We start from the raw sequence: 19,099 nt of genomic DNA, 5'->3' as shown, positions 1-19,099 counted from the left end.
AGTGAGGTTCCCTGATGGTGGGACAAGCTCCGATACCAGCAGTACGGCTACGTTGTCAGCACTGAAACCGGCCCCGTGGTTTTAGGCAGTGGCCAGTGCCATGGTACCCAGGGAACCTGCGGGGTTCTCCCAGTCCACCCACTTGGTGTTGGGAGCCTGAGAGAGACCAGCTGCCTCTCTGTCTTCCCCCCACCCCCTCCAGTGCACAAAGCCTTGGGCGCGAGGACCCTGCAGGCCCAAGAGGGAGCAGGGGAACAAGCCACTGGGCCACCAGTGGTTTTGGGGGACCCTACGGCACCAGACGAGGCTATAACAGGGCCCCCTCCCTCAGTTCCTCTGGATGACGTTAAAGTGCACCAGGAACTACTGAAGAGGGTCGCTGCCAACCTGGGTCTTCAGGTGGAGGAGCCTAGAGGACCCCTCAGACTCTCTCTTTGATGTTCTCTGCTCCACAGCATCGGCCAGGGTGGCTCTACCCCTTCATGATGAGGCCTCTAAGATCAATAATGCCCTATGGCAAAGTTCCTCCTCCCTGCCACACATCTCCAAGGGGGCTGACCACAAGTACTTTATGCCATCCAAAGGCCATGAGTACCTGTACATCCACCCTGCTCCCAACTCCCTAGTGGTAGAAGCGGTTAACCACAGGGAGCGACAAGGTCAACCCGGGGCTACCCCTAAGAACAGACTCCAAGACACTAGACTTGTTTGGGCATAAGATTTATTTGTCCTCTAGTCTCCAGTGGAGGGTGGCCAACCATCAAGCCCTCCTGGGACACTATCATTTTAACATGTGGCCAGTTCGAGGGCTCTCTTCCTCAGGCTTCTAGGAAGGAGTTCCAGGCAATTATGGAGGAGGGCACGACTGCAGCCAGGGCAAAGCTCCAGGCAGCATCGGATGTGGCAGACACTGCCTCCCAAACCATGGCCTCGGCCATCGCCATGCGCTGGGCATCCTGGCTGCTCCTTTCTCGCTTGTCCACGGAGGCTCATCAGTTGATGCAAGATCTTCCCTTCGATGGGAAAGCCCTGTTTGTGGAACAGACAGACAGTAAGCTCCATGACCTAAAGGACTCCCGCATTACCCTTAAAACGCTGGGCCTGTATGTTTCTGGCCCTGCCCGCAAGCGGTTTAAGCTGCAGCAACCTCAGAGCCAGGCAAGCCACCCTCACCTGGAGCCTCCCTGTAAGAAATCCAGAGGCTACAAGCGGCATCCTAGCCAACAGCCTTTGCAGGCCTCTCAGTCAAGCTCAATCCTCAATCAGGTGGCAAGCGCTCGTTTTGAGGATATGCCCAAGGGCAACCTACCGGACTATTCCCAGTATCCTTCCTCACCTATTTTTGCCAGGCGCCTTTCTGCTTTCCTCCCTGTGTCGGCATCTATAACATTGAACCGATGGGTCCTCAGTACAGTGGAGTGGGGTTACACCTTCAGTTACTTTCTATTCCTCCTTCCCAACCCTCTTTCCCCTTCCCTCTTCAGGGACCCTTCTCACGAGAGTCTCCTTGCGCAGGAGGTAGAGGGGTTACTGCAGCTAGGTGCGGTGGAGGTCGTTCCTCCAGAGTACAGGGAACAAGGGGTTCAATTCCTACTACTTTTTAATCCCGAGGGCCAAAGGCAGTCTGCGACCTATCCTGGACCTGCAAGACTTGAACTGCTGCCTAGCGAAGGTGAAGTTCCGCATAGTCTCCCTGGCCTCCATCATCCCCTCCCTGGATCCAGGAGACTGGTACACAGCCCGTGATCTGAAAGATACATACTTTCACATCGCCATCTTTGAGGGACACAGACGCTTCCTCCAGTTTACAGTAGGTCCCAAACACTATCAGTTTGCGGTCCTCCATTTGGCACTGCGGGCATTTACCAAGTGTATGTCGATGGTGGCTGCTTACCTCAGATGTTGGGGTGTCCAGATCTACGCATACCTCGACGACTGGCTAGTCAAGGGCAGCTCCAGATCCAAAGGGATGTTGCGAAGTTATTAGCCACCTGCCATCGTCTTGGCCTGTTGACAAAAAAATGACAAAAAAAATCCACATTAGTTTCAGTACAGAGGATAGAGTTCATCGGAGCGGTGCTCGACTTGATCTGCGCCAAGGTGTTCCTGCTGCTGGAAAGATTCAGGGCACTGACAGACCTCATTGCAAAAGTCTCCACATTTCCCCTGACCATGGCCAGGGTTTGCCTGTGCCTACTAGGTCACATGGCAGCATGTACCTATGTGGTGCACCACACCATGCTCCGGATGTGACCCCTGTAGCAATGGCTGCTGACAGTCTACTCCTAGTCCAGGGACCTCCTGGAAAAGGTTGTTCCCATTCTGTTGATGGTACTTACCTCGCTGCGATGGTGGACCAACCCCAGGAAAGTCCTGGAAGGAGTTCCCTTCATCAGTACTCCTCTCTCAGCTGGAGCACCCACAAGGAAAAATTGGTGGGTGCGGAGCACCCATCAACAGCTCCCCAGCCTAGCTCACCACCGCCTCTGCTCAGCCTCCCCTGAGTGGGCTGACGTGTCCTGCTTCTCCCCCCTCCCTCCCAGTGCTTGCACCGCGAAACAGCTGTTTCGTGCTGCAAGCCTGGGAAGAAGGGGAACATGGTGTGCTTGGGGAAGAGGCAGGGCCAGAGTGGGGATTTGGGGAGGGATCCAATAGGGGCAGGGAGGGTGCAGAGTCGGGGCTGGGGTGGGGCCGGGGGGGTCCACGAGCACCCACCAGCACCAACAAAAGTTGGCACCTGTGGTCAAGTTGGTTTTGGACGCCTCGGACCTTGGCTGGGGGGCACACCTCGGCACCCTCCATACCCAAGGTATGTGGTCCCCAGAGGAAATGACGCTACACATAAACATCCAAGAGCTCAGGGTGGTGCGCAGAGTGTGCGCGGTCTTCCTACCTCACCTGGGCAGAGTAGTCAGTCCTGACAAACAACACAGCCTTGATGTTCTACGTCAACAGACAAGGGGGAGCACAATTCTCAGCCCTCTGCCAAGAGGAACTCTGTCTCTGTGACTTCTGCATCGGCCACAGAATCCATATAGAAGCGTGTCGCCTTCCAGGTGCCAAGAACATGCAAGCAGATCACCTAAGCAGGGACTTCTCCTCTCACCATGAGTGGGTTTTCCACCCAGAGGTAGCCGGCATGATCTTCCAGAGGTGGGGAACTCCCCAAGTGGATTTGTTCACCACCAGGCAGAACAGGAGGTGCCACGGGTTTTGCTCCAGTTGGTGTCTGGGCAAGGGTTCCCTCCCCAATGCCTTTTTCCTGCTGTGGGCAGGAAGCCTGATGTATGCATTCCCTCTGATTCCACTGATCAGCAAGGTCCTAGCAAAAATCAAGAGAGGTTATCATTATCACCCTAGCATGGCCTCACCAGCACTGGTTTGGGACGCTATCAAGCTTGTCAGCGATCCCTCCATGGCCCCTGCCGAACTGACCGGACCTGCTGTCACAGGATCATGGTCGACTCTTGCATCCCAATCTCGCGTCCCTCCACCTCGTGGTGTGGATGTTGCATGGCTGAACCCCGAGGAACCGGCCTGTTTGAAAGGTGTCCAAAAGGTCCTCCTCAAGAGTAGAAAGCCCTCAACTAAACAGACGTACCTGGCAAAGTGGACGAGGTTCTCCTGTTGGACAGCCCAATAGGGCATCTCCCCTGTGACTGCACCAAAGAATGCAATCTTAAACTACCTGCTTCATTTGAGGAACCAGGGCCCAGCACACTCCTCTATCAGGGTGCATCTGGTGGTCATTTCTACCTTTCATCTTCCAATCCAGGGGAGACAGTGTTCTCCCATGACATGACGGTCAGGTGCCTCAGATGCCTCGAGACTTTTTCCTCAAGTTCGGTGCCTGGCCTCTCAGGGGGGGGATCTCAACTTGGTTCTGTCCAGGCTCATGGGTGCACCCTTTGAGCCTCTGGCCTCATGCCCTCTGTCTCACCTATTGTGGATGGTAGCTTTCGTGGTGAAGCGAGTCTCCAAGCTGCAAGCCCTGACCTTTAGAACTGCCATACACAGCCTTCTATAAGGACAAGGTCCAACTCCGGCCCCACCTGGCCTTCCTTCCCAAAGTGGTGTCTACTTTCCACATGAGCCAGGACATCTTCCTTCCGGTCTTCTCCCCTAAGCCCCATGAGACTAGTGAAGAGAGACACCTTCATGCTTTGGACGTAAGAAGGGCCCTGGCTTTCTAACTAGATCGGACAAAGCCTTTTTGTAAGCTTTTCTTCTCTACAGCTGATAGGATGAAGGGCCTCCCGGTCTCCACACAGAGGATTTCTAACTGGATCACCTCTGGCATTCAGACCTGCTATGAGTTGGCATGAGTCTCTCTGCCACAAATCGTCCAAGCCCACTCAACCACAGTGCAGGCATCTTCGGCAGCCTTCCTGGCACACTTCCCGATCCAGGACATCTGTCGAGCCATGACGTGGTCCTTGGTACACATGTTCACGGCCCACTACGCCATCACTCAGCAGGCCAGGGACAACGCTGGGTTCGGCAGAGCTGTGCTGCAATCTACACGTCCATGAACTCCTACCCACCTCCGAGGGGTACTGGTTGGGAGTCACCGTAGTTGAATGGACATGAGCAAGCACTCGAAGCAGAAAAGACCATTAACTTTTCCATAACTGGTGTTCTTCGAGATGTGTTGCTTACGTCCATTCCACAACCCGCCCTCCTTCCCCACTATAGGAGTTTCCGGCAAGAAGGAACTGAGGGTGGGGGGAACTGGTGGCACCCTATATACCGCAGCACGTGTGCGCCACTCCAGGGGGTGCTGGAGCCAGTCCCCTATGTATACTGCTGAGGGAAGAACTTCTGGCACTGGTGCATGTGGCGAGTACACACACCTAAGTTGAATGGCTGTAAGTAACACATCTTGAAGAACACCAGTTACGGAAAAGGTAACTGTCTTTTCTAGGAGTGATCAGCAACTTTTTAAGATGGACATTTGGTGTTGCTTTGTTGTGTAACAATGTATAGTTGAAACTTTTATCTAACTTCTTATTTTAATCTGAAACTTTCTAGGATTAGTTGCTTGGCTGCAATTTGTCTAACACAGGCCTGGATGATGTGGAAATTTATAAATTTCCAGCTAAAGAAATGGAGAGAGCATATCCAGAACCAGATTCCTAAGAAAAAAATAACTTACACAAAGAGTAAATCAACAAAAAAAGAACCAAACAGAGGTCAGTAGGGTTTTTTTAATTCACTTCAGATATATACTATAAATATTTTTATGCTTGATTTGTTCTTGAAATCTTTTTGTATTTTCCTTGTATCAATTCCCAAGGAAGCTAACGTGTGGTCCATTTCTTATTATATGGTGAAAATAGATGTAATTTTTCAGTTCCTCAAAGTTAGAAAATAGTTTCCTTCAAAATATACTTACTCATGGTACGCTGTATTGCATGTTGCTAACTCGAGCCAGCAGAAAGACAATACTGCACTATAATAAAAACCTAAATTAACAAAAGCCCATAGAGCTAATGTTCTTTCTAGAGTTGATGTCCTTTAGTGAACTCTGCACAGATACAGATTCCACAAATTCTGCATATTGCCAGGTTGAAAAGTTTAAAAAAATTAGTCTTAAAAGTTCTATTACAACTTTAGAATACATCTTTTTGAATGCTTACAAATAAAAACTGTATGTTGTCTATTTTATCCTGATTAGTGAGGCTTTTAAGGTGGCCGTTTTTTTCTCGATGACCATAAATTCTACTTTTATTTAATTTTAGGTAATTAACAAATTGCTGTCACTTATTCTTCTAAATTCAACACCAAATTACAGAGACTTCTTTTTATAGTGACAATTGGACCCTTTAAAAAAAAAAACTACTGTGAAATTAAATTGTAATCACTAGGGGACCTGTAATGAACAAAGATTTCCTATTATAGTGCATAGGCAAGATTTGGAAGAAAATTACATCTAGTAGGAGAACTAACCCTATTTGGCAGAAGTAGGCTGGGAGTCTTCACCTGTAAGATCCAGTACAGTGCTCTCATGAGAAGCCTATTACCAGTTGCTGGAATTTCTACCAGGATGCTGTCTCTGGACCCTTTTTGGGAGCTCCCTTGTTCATATCTTTCTGTACCTAAGAGGCTGTGGTACTTCAGATTTAGATACACTACTAAGCACATACTCTAGTGCCCCTGGAAGTCAATGGAAATACTCCCATTGATCTTAATGGGTGTCGGAGAAGCAGCTTTTACTCTCCACTACCATTCAGAGCCTTCAAGCTGCTGTAAAAGAAGTGTGTCTGCTTCTCTACTTCTCCTCCAGCCTTGTGGATCCTTCTCTTTTTTTCCTATGTATAACTACACTGCTGCTCTTTATTGTTTTTCCATACAGAAGCATGAAATTGACACTATTCTTGAGCTTCACAGCTGCCCACAGTATTTTAAATAGCAACAGTGAAACTGTAATCTTGTGGACTTCACACTCTGCTGTAGGTGGGAAAATCAATGACCAGGAGAGGTTGAACGTCTGTAGGTGCAGGAGGACAACACTGCATTGGTTTACACTTACCCTTACCCTTGCAATCATAAGGGCTAGAAATGTGGGGTGGGGGAGGGTTGTTTTGGTTTGTTTTTGTTTTGGTTTGTTTAAATCTGATTCTGCTGAAGTTGATGGTGGTGGTCCCCTAAATCCCCAGGCCAAGCTTCCCACTTGCTTAGAGTGAGTGGATTTTTCAAGCTCTGAATAGAGGGATCCAGGCTAGCTTGAAGTTAACTCATACAGGTTGATTCGCAGTGACTGCACAAGATTTTAATACTATGGGACAAATATCGTAGGTTACCATAGACTTTTATTGTGTTAGCATTGATAGTTCACACACAACTATAGTAAAACAAAATCTTCAGGTTCCATCCTCCACTGGCAAAAGGAATGATAGGGAGAGTTAGTAGGTAAGTATTCTATAAGTCCTTCAAAACATTACCTTGTTCCACCTCTCTACTGGAAGACCCCAGAACTTTGCCTAAATTTAGTGTTGAATATTGTCATCTGATGTTTTTAGGTTTGCATATCAACTTTTTGTTCTACAGAGGCAAATAGCATTTTACCTGTACTTTAGCTTTCCCTGTTTTAAAATTTCAGCTAACTTTGTCAATGGAGCAGTAAAATTAGAAGATGGAGCATCGCCCAGAACCAGAAAATCAAAAGTATTATGAGATGGAAGCTGAAATCGGAAGATGAATATTGACAGAAGACTGTGATTAAAAAATATCTGTCACTGCAGAATCATAGGCTATTTGTCTGTCTTGTTATGATTTAAATGGACACTATCAAGTTAAAATATATTTTAAACACATTTTTATTAATACATAACTTATGAAAACTGGTCACTTTTTAATCTAATTTACTTTACAATTAGTGTTTGCCTCTTTCAGTTTCACTCAACTTGGACAATGAAAATAGACAAATCACTTGCACTTTCTGGCTCTTAGTAGCACAATTCTGCAATGTTTGAGTGACAGACATTTCAGGGGATATTTCAGTCTAAACAATCTGTTTGTTTGAAATTTAAAAAAAAAACAACTTGGAAACATTTTCATTAATATTACGGTTTAGAAAACTGGTGGTTTTACAAAACCTAAATTCTGGGCCAAAAATATCTGACCATGTACGTTTAACTTTAAACTTTTGCACAACAGACTCTTCTTTTTATCACATTCTGATATTGGAGTAAGAGATAGTATGTCTGAAATACATGTTAGCATGGCAAAAAAAAAAAAAAAAAGTGAATGACATCTACTTCCCTTCAAAGAATATATAAAACTTGATTTATATAACCTGTTCATCAAGTTCTGACTTAATATACCTAACTTCCTCTTAGGTGATTGTGATATTTTCGGTAGACACACAGATTATTGGATGCAGTCGCCTTGCAGAATTGCCAGTGTACATAGGGAGTTTTGAAATAGATTGTAATGTCTTGTTTGGAAACAAGTTGCCAATTAAACATCTAGGGTGAAATCCTGGTGCCACTGAAATAAGAAGAAAAGCTGTCATAGATTTTAGTGAGGCCAGCATTTTACCCTATGGCCAAATTTTGTGAAAATGTTCCCTGGTAATTTTTCTTTAATTTTGGCACTGACCTGTTTGAAAGTTACATGTGGCTTTTTCATAAAGACTATGAAATTGAGTTCAGGAAATGTACTTTCTGTAACTGCAATTTTTTTTTTTTAAGGTGCTAAGATTTTTAATTACTTACATTAGGCTGCCACTTGTTTTGGTTTCAAATTCAGATTTAAGTTTTTATATCTCCATAGCTCATTACTTAAACACTGTTTTAGATATGATTTATATTTAAATCTGTAGACCATTTCAGAATACTAAAGTCTGATGCTGGTATAATTAAGTGGTCTAGTAAACACTGCATTATAGGCCTCTTATCCCCAACCAATGGCATCGGTTTTGTATGGATTCTTGTACTACTTGCCATCCTTTCAGCCAATTGGATCCTATTTCTCCAGCACACAAAATTCTGTTCAGAAAACAGTTGACTTATGCAGTAGAGCTGACTTTATAATATATGCCTTGGGTGCATAAAACACTAGAGATGTGCGTTAAATTACACTGTCACATGTTCTGAAGTGTCTGTTGTGGTTAAGATTTAGGAAGAAGGTTTACAGTTCCTTAAGTATTAATGCCACAAAATATCATATATACAACTTTCTTGAAAGAATAGTTATTTAAAATTTATCCATATGTAGGTTTTTCTTTAATACTATTTCTCCCCTCCCTCCCTTCACTGGCTGACCAGGTTCTTTCTCGTACCCTATCTTGTGTTCCTTGAAGCAGTGCAGTGTCTTTTAGTTTTTTAGTGAAGTGAAGCAGAATCTAGTAGGACTGTTGAGGGGCCACTTGTAAAAAGTTCAGCTGTATCTACCCAATTTCTCCCACTAGAAACTGGCTATAGACCACCTATTCATTTCAGATTGACCCATGCATTCACATACAGTAGAAACAGTTTTTTGGCATGTTCACCTAAGCTACACTCCATTAAATATAAGTATTTGCCACTTATCACACAGCATGTTCAGAGCACTTTACAAGCATAAATCCTCATAACCCTCCAGTGAGGCAGGTAAATAGCAGTGTTCTCAGTATATAAGAAACTGACAGATTAAGTGACTTGTCCAAGGACACAGTGAGGATCATTGCCTCTGCTGGGAGTAGAAATCAGGATTCCTAATTCCTAGTCCAGTGAATGAATCACACCTGACTGCTGACCACACTTCTGTGAAAAGCAAGCGAGTGAGAGACTGAAGGTTCCATATTGTATTACCAATCCCTGGAGCCATCCGATTTCTTAATCTTAGGTGTTGCCACGTTGATCTAAGCGCTTGTTTGACTATGATAACTGATATTTTTGTAAGTTACCTACATTGTCATGACTGGTATATCTAATGCTATTTAAGTCTTATGAACCCATTTTCTAATTTGCCCTAACTGTTCCCATGTGCAAATGGTATGTAGGAGTATCATGTGTGATTTCTCATAAACCTGTACATTTCTACTAAAAATGTTTACCATGGAACTAAAATATATATTTTTTTAACAATTTTAATAAATGTATTTGTATAATCATGAATGCCTCATTTGATGAAAGTATCATCTTATGAGCAGTTTTGGTGTGACCTGCTTAGTCTCTCTACCATACTGCTCACAAGACAATGCTTTCTCTGATAAGTAACTGCAACTGTAAGTATACCATACATTTAGGTTTTGGGCCACTTTCCAGCTGAAATGGCCAAAAACTAGTTATTATATAGGTAAAATCTTTTACCCCGAGAAGGGAATTCCTACACTAAGGACACTGTGAATACAGGATAAAAGTTATATTGCTTTTACATTACAGATGCAAATATTTTCTTAAATAAGAATTTTTTCCTTTTCCTCCATCCATCGCAAAAACATTCAGACCAAGATTTTCCGGGGGAAAAAAAAGGGGGGGGGAGACTAAAATTAGGCTACATCTATACCTATGCACCTAAAAAGGGGACAGATTTTCCAAAGCATGGAACCCCCAGCAGTTACAATTAAGTAGCCAGATTCCCAGAATGGACACTGCAGAGTATTCAACACTCTTCAAACTCTGGCCACTTATTTAGGAGTCTAAGTGGTAACTTGATTTTAGGGTCCTGTTTTTTTCAAAATTTTAGCCCCAATCTTTTTTCCTTTAATATTATGGAAAAGTACATTTCTAGCACCCTGCTTATGAATTCACTGAACAAAATGTACTTGAATGCTATTCTTGTTGCATGTCATACATAATGGACACTTTAAGGAATCTACACTTCTGAAGTCAAATAATTTAAGTGAAACATTTGAAGTGTCCTTGGCATATAATTATTGTGTGTATACGCACGTACAACATCTGTAAAAATAAAGATAGGAATCTCAGTCTTGTAGCACGAGAGAAACTCCCACTATTTCTTTTAAAGGTAAAAATCATTGTTTTTTGTCATTCTGTTGCATTTTTGGATGCTCACTGTGGAATATCAAAATGCATGAAATGAACTAGGTCTGTGCCTTAATATTAAGACATTTCAGTAAACTTTAAACAACTTGCAGCAAAAAAAAAAAAAGTTCTTTGCACTTAATGCAATGTGTTTTGACAACTTTACAGTGTAATTCTACATATGTTTCAGTGACTGTTTGGAATATCAAATAATGGAAGATGGAAAGTTGGAGATGGGACGGATGTGGCTTATTCACACAAAGCAAGTGTGACTTGCATTAGGGAGCAGACTCTGAGCTGGCTGTTCTGAGGCAGGGACTTTTGTGTGATGACTGGAAGTGGTAATGACTAAAAATAGTAACTTGATCTTATTGTTCAAAATTCCCTGTAGGTTAATATGTAGACTGATTATTTCTGTTTTCAGTTTTTGTTGCTGTTTGTTTTTTGGAGAGGTGGGTTGTTGGTTTTTTCTACCTGATTTGAGCGTGGGTGACAATAACATGTAAGGGGGAAGGGAAGATTATGGGTTAGGGATGTAGAAGTTAGGATACTAGTAAGACTAATAAATAACTGTACTAATGTTCCCTTTTGATTATGAGTACAAAGCCCTGAACCCACCTAATAATAATTTTTATTGTATTTGAAAGACTAAATTTTAACAATCTTCAAAAATAAGAACCCAATCTCTGTACACTGCAGCCTGTCTTGAATTCATTTTATACTGCCAAATAAAATTTCACACTTTGTTTTGTTCCATGGTGGGAAGAAACTTTGTGACATGTTCAGGACTCATGTACTTGTATTAAGCACAATACTTAGGAGGAAGCTATGAAAGAGGGGTCAGCAATTACAAATTTCCAAGTGATTGACCATTGATTTTTTAAAATTTTGTACATTTGGAAATATTGTCCAACAACCTCTTCTACCATCTTTGAAACAACAACCAAAATACTAAACTAATCTATATCTCTGAAGCTATAACAAAACCCTAATTCTGCAAAGCATACTTAACTCTCATTGATTTCAATGAGACTGATGTGTATAAGTGCTTTGCTACATTGGGGCCTAACTCAAATATATTTAATTCAGGATTACGGTTGGGAGTGCATACTGCCTCTTCATCTTTAAAGCACATTGGTGTCAAGGGTGGAATTCTCAGAGTGCCTAAATGTCTTAAGAGCACTTAGGACTTGTGCCCAGAGACCCAAAGGTATTTAGGACCCAAACTGCCTTTGGAATCAAGGGGCATTAGAGGCCTAAATATCTTTGAGGATCTGGGCCTTGTATTTCTAAATAAAATAAGCCCAAACTTTTAAAAGTATTTAGGTGCCTAATTCCCACTGATTTCAGTGGGAGTTAAATGTCTAAATACCTTTAAAAATCTGGATCTTAGGCACTTCTGGAAATATTACCCAAAGTGTTTAAGATCATACACTAACAACATGTATTTTATCACAAGTAATGAATTTCCTTGTTTTTGTAGGTTTGTCAGACCTTCACAAAACTAGTTTGATATTTTTCATTTTAATAGTATTATAAACTTCAAATACATTAAAGGCCAAGTTCTGCATCTATGTTTCCTTCAGCCCCATTGACTTAGCTGAGGTTGTATGAGATCTCAGTGCAAAATCTGAGGCAAAAACTCTCTAGTGCTGTAACAACTCTATGAATACTCCTATTAATTTGTATAAGCATTTTACTTAAATCATAAATCTTTTAGTCATTTCAGTCAATTTTCTGTTCTGTCCTGTCCTGTATAGTTTTAGACTTCAGTTGCACGTCAGGAGTCCTTCAGAGGTAAGGTTTATTTGGGGGAGGGGAGCATGCATAGTAAAGTCACCTGACAAAAGCTCTTATCAGTTTCAAATAGAAAAAACTTACTGTGCAAATAACTTATTGTGAAACCAAAATTGGATCCTCTTATTTTAACCCTCAGAACATGAAACTTGTATTTTTTAAATTTTGAACTGTTATTTAAAACCACTGTACAGATTTACTGATGCTGTTTTTGTGGCAGTACTTCAACTAGGGCCTGATCCAACTATTAAAGTCAACAAAAAGACCCCCAACAGGAGTTGGATCAGGCCCTAATGGTACATATTTTCTTTCAGAGTTTGCTTCACTCTAGCTCCAAGATGTATATGAGAAAAACTTCTAAATGTACAATATTGTCAAATAATGAAGCAGTGGTACTTCACATGCTATAAATTTATTTATTTAATTGGATTTCCTATTAGATGATTTGGCAGAGGGAGCAATGAACTATGATTTTTATAAATGTATCATCTACATCTTTCAGAGTAACAGCCGTGTTAGTCTATATTCGCAAAAAGAAAAGGAGTACTTGTGGTAGGAGACTAACCAATTTATTTGAGCATGAGCTTTTGTGAGCTACAGCTCACTTCATCGGATGCAACTACATCTACATCTGATTGTCTCCCAACGTTACCTATTGGAATGGCTGCTATATCTAGTTAAGTTGGAGGTACATTGCTACTTGGAATACACTCTCTGATGCAATCATTAATCTGTCTGAATGTTGGCTGCTTCCCCACCCCTTCCCCCCAAAACGTAATATATGCTAGTACTGAGAACTGTTGGCTAAAAAGGACCTCAATACTGTAAATGGTAAAGTTATAAATATTAAACCTCTCTTTGTTACTAGTTTTAAGCCTCAGAAGTTGAAACTATGGATTTAACTATCATAAACAAGAGAGTAATGTTTACAAACTGTAATAGTGTCTTAACATTTTTTTACAATTATCCAGTAAAATTCTTATGTAGAGTTGACTCTACACTTAAACCAGCAATGTACTCCATATTATATTGCTCATGAACCATGATTAATGTGGAACTGTCTGATTGCAACAAATATGGAAGCTTGTTTTTTTAATTGATGTTAAACTGTACTTTCCGTTTAATTTAACTGATTTGTCTGTTCTCTTCCAGTTAATCTACTTGAGTGCTGAAATGCATTGCTTTTTCTAATGCATCAAGAAAAATTACTCTGTTTAAAACATCTCTTTATCCACCACTATATAGGCTAAAATTGTGCTAAAACACCATCAGTTATTTTACTTTTGACCCCCTGTAAAGTTTATGTAATTGGTTGTTTGTTTGTTTGTAAAACATAGCACAAAAGCTATGTTTTCTGATGTATGTAAACTAGTGATTATTCATTTGCTTGGTAAAATGTCTAATAGGAGACCTTGCTCCATAGAAAGTTTTTTGCTGGTATTCTGTAACTGTTTCTGAAATGTATTTATGATACTTTTATAATTCTGTAATTTTAATTTTTTTTGTTGCCATTAAATCCATGTTTTATTACTACACTAAATCAGTTGCTTTTTGTAGTTTGGTCAATTAAGTAGTCAAGCCATCTGAAAAGCACTAACAGTGCCTATGGAGAAAGTATTATACCAAGTGTGCACATAACCATGCAAAGTGCATCTGGGTTTATTCCCATTTTCCAACATTTTATCTCTTTCCTGGTGATAATCTTTGCTTAGTGCCTGCTGACAGGAGGCACCTCTTTCTTCTGTCTCCATGGTACACATAATGATCCTTCTATGCTGGTCCAGACAGTGGTTATGAGGAATTTTCTACATTAGATTTGATTCTCCTCTTCCCCACACACCACCCCCCAGAAGTGCAGCTACACAAATGTATTGCTGCTAAGCCCTTACGTAGACACTTGCACCAATATAAAGCAGGTAAGTTGCAATTTTTACAGCTGTGCAGCATGTCTATATTTAGGCTTTGTTTACACTTAAAAGTTATGTCTGACCCATGCAAATATGTAGGGGAAAAACCATATCCCTGCCTGACATACCTATACCAACAAAAGCCCCAGGGTAGATGCAGTGATGTTGATAGAAGAGTGCTTCTGTCTACATAGGTAATGTTTGGGGATGTGTTGTTCCTAAACCTACAGAAAAAGTTCCATCAGCATAGGCTGCATCTACATTATGCCTGCATGACAACTGTAGGCTCTCCAAGAATTCTAACTCCAATGCAAAGGGGTGCCATCTTCCCAATTACTATATGCAAATAATACTATATATACAGTGCTTTGCAAATGTTAACTCAGTGTAGTATATGCATGGTGAGACCTCCCCCCCCCCCCCCAAAAAAAAAAAAAAAAGAGCCTGACCCGTTGACTTTCAATTGTAATTGTGCTCATAGGCTTTTTTGAAAATCCCATCTTCCACCTGAAATCTATTTGGTTCTTTTTTGCTCATGCAGCACTAACTATAGAATTTGCAGGAAGAACATAGTAAAATTTTGTCAATAATGCATGAGCCCAACTAAAATCGACTGCAAAGTAGAGTGAACAAACATCATTTTTCACAACAAAACTGCACTTAGTCATTTCTTCAAATTTAGAAAATTATGTTTGATTCCAGGAAAGAAAACACCCCTCTAAATTGCAGAAAGCATGTTAAGTAGTACATTAAAAATGGATGTGGAGTCAACTAAAGGAGAATCCTCCATGCAACATTAAGGAAATGTGCAGTCTGGGGGGGAATTAAATCTCATGTTTTAGGAATAGAGGAGGGAAGGGTAGATGCAGGTTTTATTACTGGGACCTGTGGAGTTCTAGAACTTTTTCTAGATTCCTATTTGATCTGCCTCTTAAGCTGAAACAAATATTTTTCCCAGGAGCCTTCCTGAAGCTCTGGAAAATTAGATACTAAAATAGCTAACGTGTAATAGTATTTATAAATACAGCTGCTAATTAACATTTGACAGAACTTTGAGCAAAATGTCAGGCCTCTAGGAGCATAAAGTATCATCCCTTGTAAAGTATGTGTATGTGGATAGTCCTTGGTTGACGCACCTGAGCCAGAGCTGATTCTATGAAGGATAACTTCATCTGAGTAAGCACTACCCTAGTAGGCAAACATGTCTTTTGGAAGGTGCTAAACAGTGATCAGGCTACTGATTACTGTAACTCATAATTACTTTATTTCTGACCAATTGGGGTTCTGACAAAGGAATCAACTTCCAGCTAAGAACTGGATACTTATTTGGTCTACCACTATCAGGTGATGAATGTATACAATTACTGAAAGTGTGTAAAGGGCTCATGACCTGTCTGCCCAGTCCTTGCTGGTAGCCGAGGCAAGGAGAGCCCATTTTCTTGTATTTGAGGGCGTTTAATATACAAGAGTTCAGTAACTTTATCCATAGGACCATAAATCATTGAAAAAACATCTTGTTTTTCTTTTTTTAGTAATTACTTTTATGCATCCTTTTACCTCCTGAAAAGTAGTTAGGGTGGGGCTCTACTTACTTCCAATCATGGAATTGGAAAGTACTTCAAATGAAACTCTCATTCCTTAATTCATCTGGCTGCACGGAGTCTTACTCTGTTTCTGAAAAGGATGTCTCTAACATGCTCTTGAGGCAGCAATTTGGCTGGTGTTGTCAAGCTAAGTTTGTAGCTTCATCAAGTAATGCTGAGGCATAAATGTGTTGGTTTTTTTTATTGACATTTATATTTGGAGTATACATTATTCCCAGGAATATGCCTACAGATATCAGAGTAACAGCCGTGTTAGTCTGTATTCGCAAAAAGAAAAGGAGTACTTGTGGCACCTTAGAGACTAACCAATTTATTTGAGCATGAGCTTTCGTGAGCTACAGCTCACTTCATCGGATGCATCCCGTGGAAATTGCAGAAGACATTATATACACACAGAGACCATGAAACAATACCTCCTCCCACCCCACTGTCCTGCTGGTAATAGCTTATCTAAAGTGATCATCAAGTGACCACTTTGCATGGGCTATTACCAGCAGGAGAGTGAGTTTGTGTGTGTGTGTGGGGGGGGAGGGTGAGAAAACCTGGATTTGTGCTGGAAATGGCCCAACTTGATGATCACTTTAGATAAGCTATTACCAGTAGGACAGTGGGGTGGGAGGAGGTATTGTTTCATGATCTCTGTGTGTATATAATGTCTGTTTCCACGGTATGCATCCGATGAAGTGAGCTGTAGCTCACGAAAGCTCATGCTCAAATAAATTGGTTAGTCTCTAAGGTGCCACAAGTACTCCTTTTCTTTTTGCCTTCAGGTATATATTCCTTAATCAGAACATATAAGCAATCAGGACTTAAAGATGCATAAAAATAAAGAGTTAATGCCCCTCTCTGAATCTAAGGCAAGCTATACGGTGTGGATAGTCTTCTACATTTACATGCAGCCCCTCCGTCTTCCATGGAGCTCCATGTAGGTGAAATTCTGCTCATTTGTTGTAAATTACAGGATTAATATTCAGAGTAACAGCCGTGTTAGTCTGTATTCGCAAAAAGAAAAGGAGTACTTGTGGCACCTTAGAGACTAACCAATTTATTTGAGCATGAGCTTTCGTGAGCTACAGCTCACTTCATCGGATGCATACCGTGGAAACTGCAGCAGACTTTATATATACACAGAGAATATGAAACAATACCTCCTCCCACCCCACTGTCCTGCTGGTAATAGCTTATCTAAAGTGATCATCAGGTGGGCCATTTCCAGTACAAATCCAGGTTTTCTCACCCTCCACCCCCCCCCCACAAATTCACTCTCCTGCTGGTGATAGGATTAATATTGATAAACATCAATATTTAGATTTTACATATTTCACCTCTAAACAGTGAAAGTCTCTAAAATACATCTACAATAGTTACACTGCATTTTGAATTCTCAATTATATTTCTACAGCATCTGAATTATCCTCAACCAGAATGTGAATTCAAATACATATATTATTTATAACATTATGCAGATTTGCTGTCCAAATTAGTGTTATAATCTAGTAGGTCCTACTGCAGTAAGGCTTCTTACCCTTACAATATTGACAAATGGATCTATCCTCCTCAAGAATGTATAAACCATTCCATATTTAGACCTATTTTTAAAAAAAATTAGTGATTTTGGATATTTCTGGGTTTCTAACCTGAGACAATTTAAATTGGTCTGAATCCCAGAAGCTGGGTGTTAAGCACTTTCCAATCTTCTCATTGGTAGTCCAGATTTATCATATGTAGCTACTTTTCAGTAGTTAAATAGAATTGTTTCTAACTAGAATACAGTCATCAGTTGCTCTAAGTGTTCTAAAAATTTCAATTTGAAAAGTTTTTTTTTTAATTAGGTAAATGGTTTATTACCAATTTACGCTGATACAAATTTAGAAGTGGAATTTACTCTTTTCCATCATATACTAATAAGATTTAACTTGTAGAACTGCCTTGCGTATTGTAGAAGGCTTATCTTCAAGTACAAGATGCATATAATTTCCATATCTTGAACTACTGTAATATAAATATACAAGATTGTATTTGTCTATGCATAGTTAATTGAAATTCAGAGATAAAAGTAAGTTTGGTAATAGACAGATGTAGGACTTAACTTACATGCCACATGCTATTTCTTCTAAATAACATAAATTGTTCCAGTGTTAATAATTGTGATTTTGTGATTGCTGTAGCTGCATTTAATGAAAAAAGTTGGTTTTCCTTTCCCCTGCATATACACAGTCTTAATTTTTAATTAATTTGGATCATTTTTCCCTGTTTTTTAACCTTCTGAGTATAGTCTGACCTTTTTCCCCAGATAAGGGAGCACAAGTGCCCTGCCTTAATCTCAATCAGGAAACTGCTAAGGAACAAATAAGAGGGCAGATCACCTGCCATAAAATCACTTTTTCATGTCAATATTTGCACAGTGTGTGTTTGGGGGGAAACTCTCCCTCAACACAACAGTGCCTTAACATGAATCCTAAAACTGAGTGAGCTAGGGCAGATCTGGTCCCTGTACTAATGCACTCAAATCATGTTGTAACTTAAATCACTGCATTTCTACGTTATAAAAACGAGATGGTGGCTGCTGCTTTTCTCCCCCATGAAGCTGTCCACATTCTTTGCTATAACCCTTCACGTAGCAAGGGGCAGCCCTTGATAATCCACTACGCATCTGACCTACTCCAAGAGATGCAGCAAACAGCGCTGAGGTAACCGCAGAGGCGATGGCCACTTGCAAAGCCCTCTTCCCGCAGCGCGGGGCGACACTCACCACTCACAATAGCAACGCCTCTGAGCTGTTTGGGTGATTGTCTGAAACGCCAGTTTGAATTCTGTAGAAATGCTGGATGAGCCCCCTCCCACCTTCAGTTCCTTGACCCCAAAAGAAAAGCTCTCCAGGGGTGAGTGACTTTCTTCAGCGCCAGCCCGGCGAACACGTACGCCTCTGTTTAACTGGGTCCCTGCGAGCCGTGGGGGCGCCCTGGCAGGGTCGGCGCCTTATCAGGCCGTTGAGCCCCTTGTGGCCATCAAGCGAGCCACAGTCCTAGTAACACAGATACCGACGCGAACCTGAAGAGAACCCCCAAGAGACAGACAAAAGCTGGCTGCTTGTCAAAGGGGGCCCTCCTACAAGAGGGCTGTACGCCGCCGGGCCCTCCCACACGGCTCCCCCCGCACCCTGGGCAGGGCTGAGGCGCTCGGGCCAGCTAGGCAGCCTGCGTGCCGGCACGTCCCTTTTCCTTTGGGAGGGCTGCCCGGCCTCTGTGCGGTGGTCTCAGCTAGGGTTAAGGGGGGGTGTGTGTGTACGAGACAAGGTCCCACTGGCGGGACGGGGGGG

At 41.8% G+C, this 19,099-nt stretch overlaps 1 protein-coding gene and 1 long non-coding RNA gene across 7 annotated transcripts in view; one reads left to right on the top strand and one right to left on the bottom strand.

Annotated features, from left to right (window-relative positions):
• LOC140897144 (translocating chain-associated membrane protein 1-like) overlaps positions 1-13,589 on the top strand; it is a 52,519-nt gene extending 38,930 nt beyond the window's left edge. For all 6 annotated transcript variants that reach the window (XM_073309512.1, XM_073309514.1, XM_073309513.1 and 3 more), the window contains 2 exons: positions 5,032-5,192; positions 7,103-13,589. In XM_073309512.1, coding sequence (XP_073165613.1) covers positions 5,032-5,192; positions 7,103-7,176 — 235 coding nt within the window. In that variant the 3' untranslated portion in view covers positions 7,177-13,589. The remainder of the gene's footprint in view (positions 1-5,031; positions 5,193-7,102) is intronic.
• On the bottom strand, positions 689-18,943 carry LOC140897145 (uncharacterized). Its single transcript, XR_012154687.1, has 3 exons — positions 18,533-18,943; positions 1,895-2,007; positions 689-1,029 (listed from the first exon to the last, which is right to left on the bottom strand). It is a non-coding gene; the product is annotated as an uncharacterized lncRNA (long non-coding RNA).
• Positions 18,944-19,099: the final 156 nt, after the last annotated feature.

The sequence above is a fragment of the Lepidochelys kempii genome, chromosome 13 (genome assembly GCF_965140265.1).
Source record: "Lepidochelys kempii isolate rLepKem1 chromosome 13, rLepKem1.hap2, whole genome shotgun sequence".
NCBI classification, from domain to species: domain Eukaryota; kingdom Metazoa; phylum Chordata; order Testudines; family Cheloniidae; genus Lepidochelys; species Lepidochelys kempii.
The sequence above is the reverse complement of the archived record's forward strand: the minus strand, read 5'-3'. Positions and strand labels throughout refer to the sequence as shown.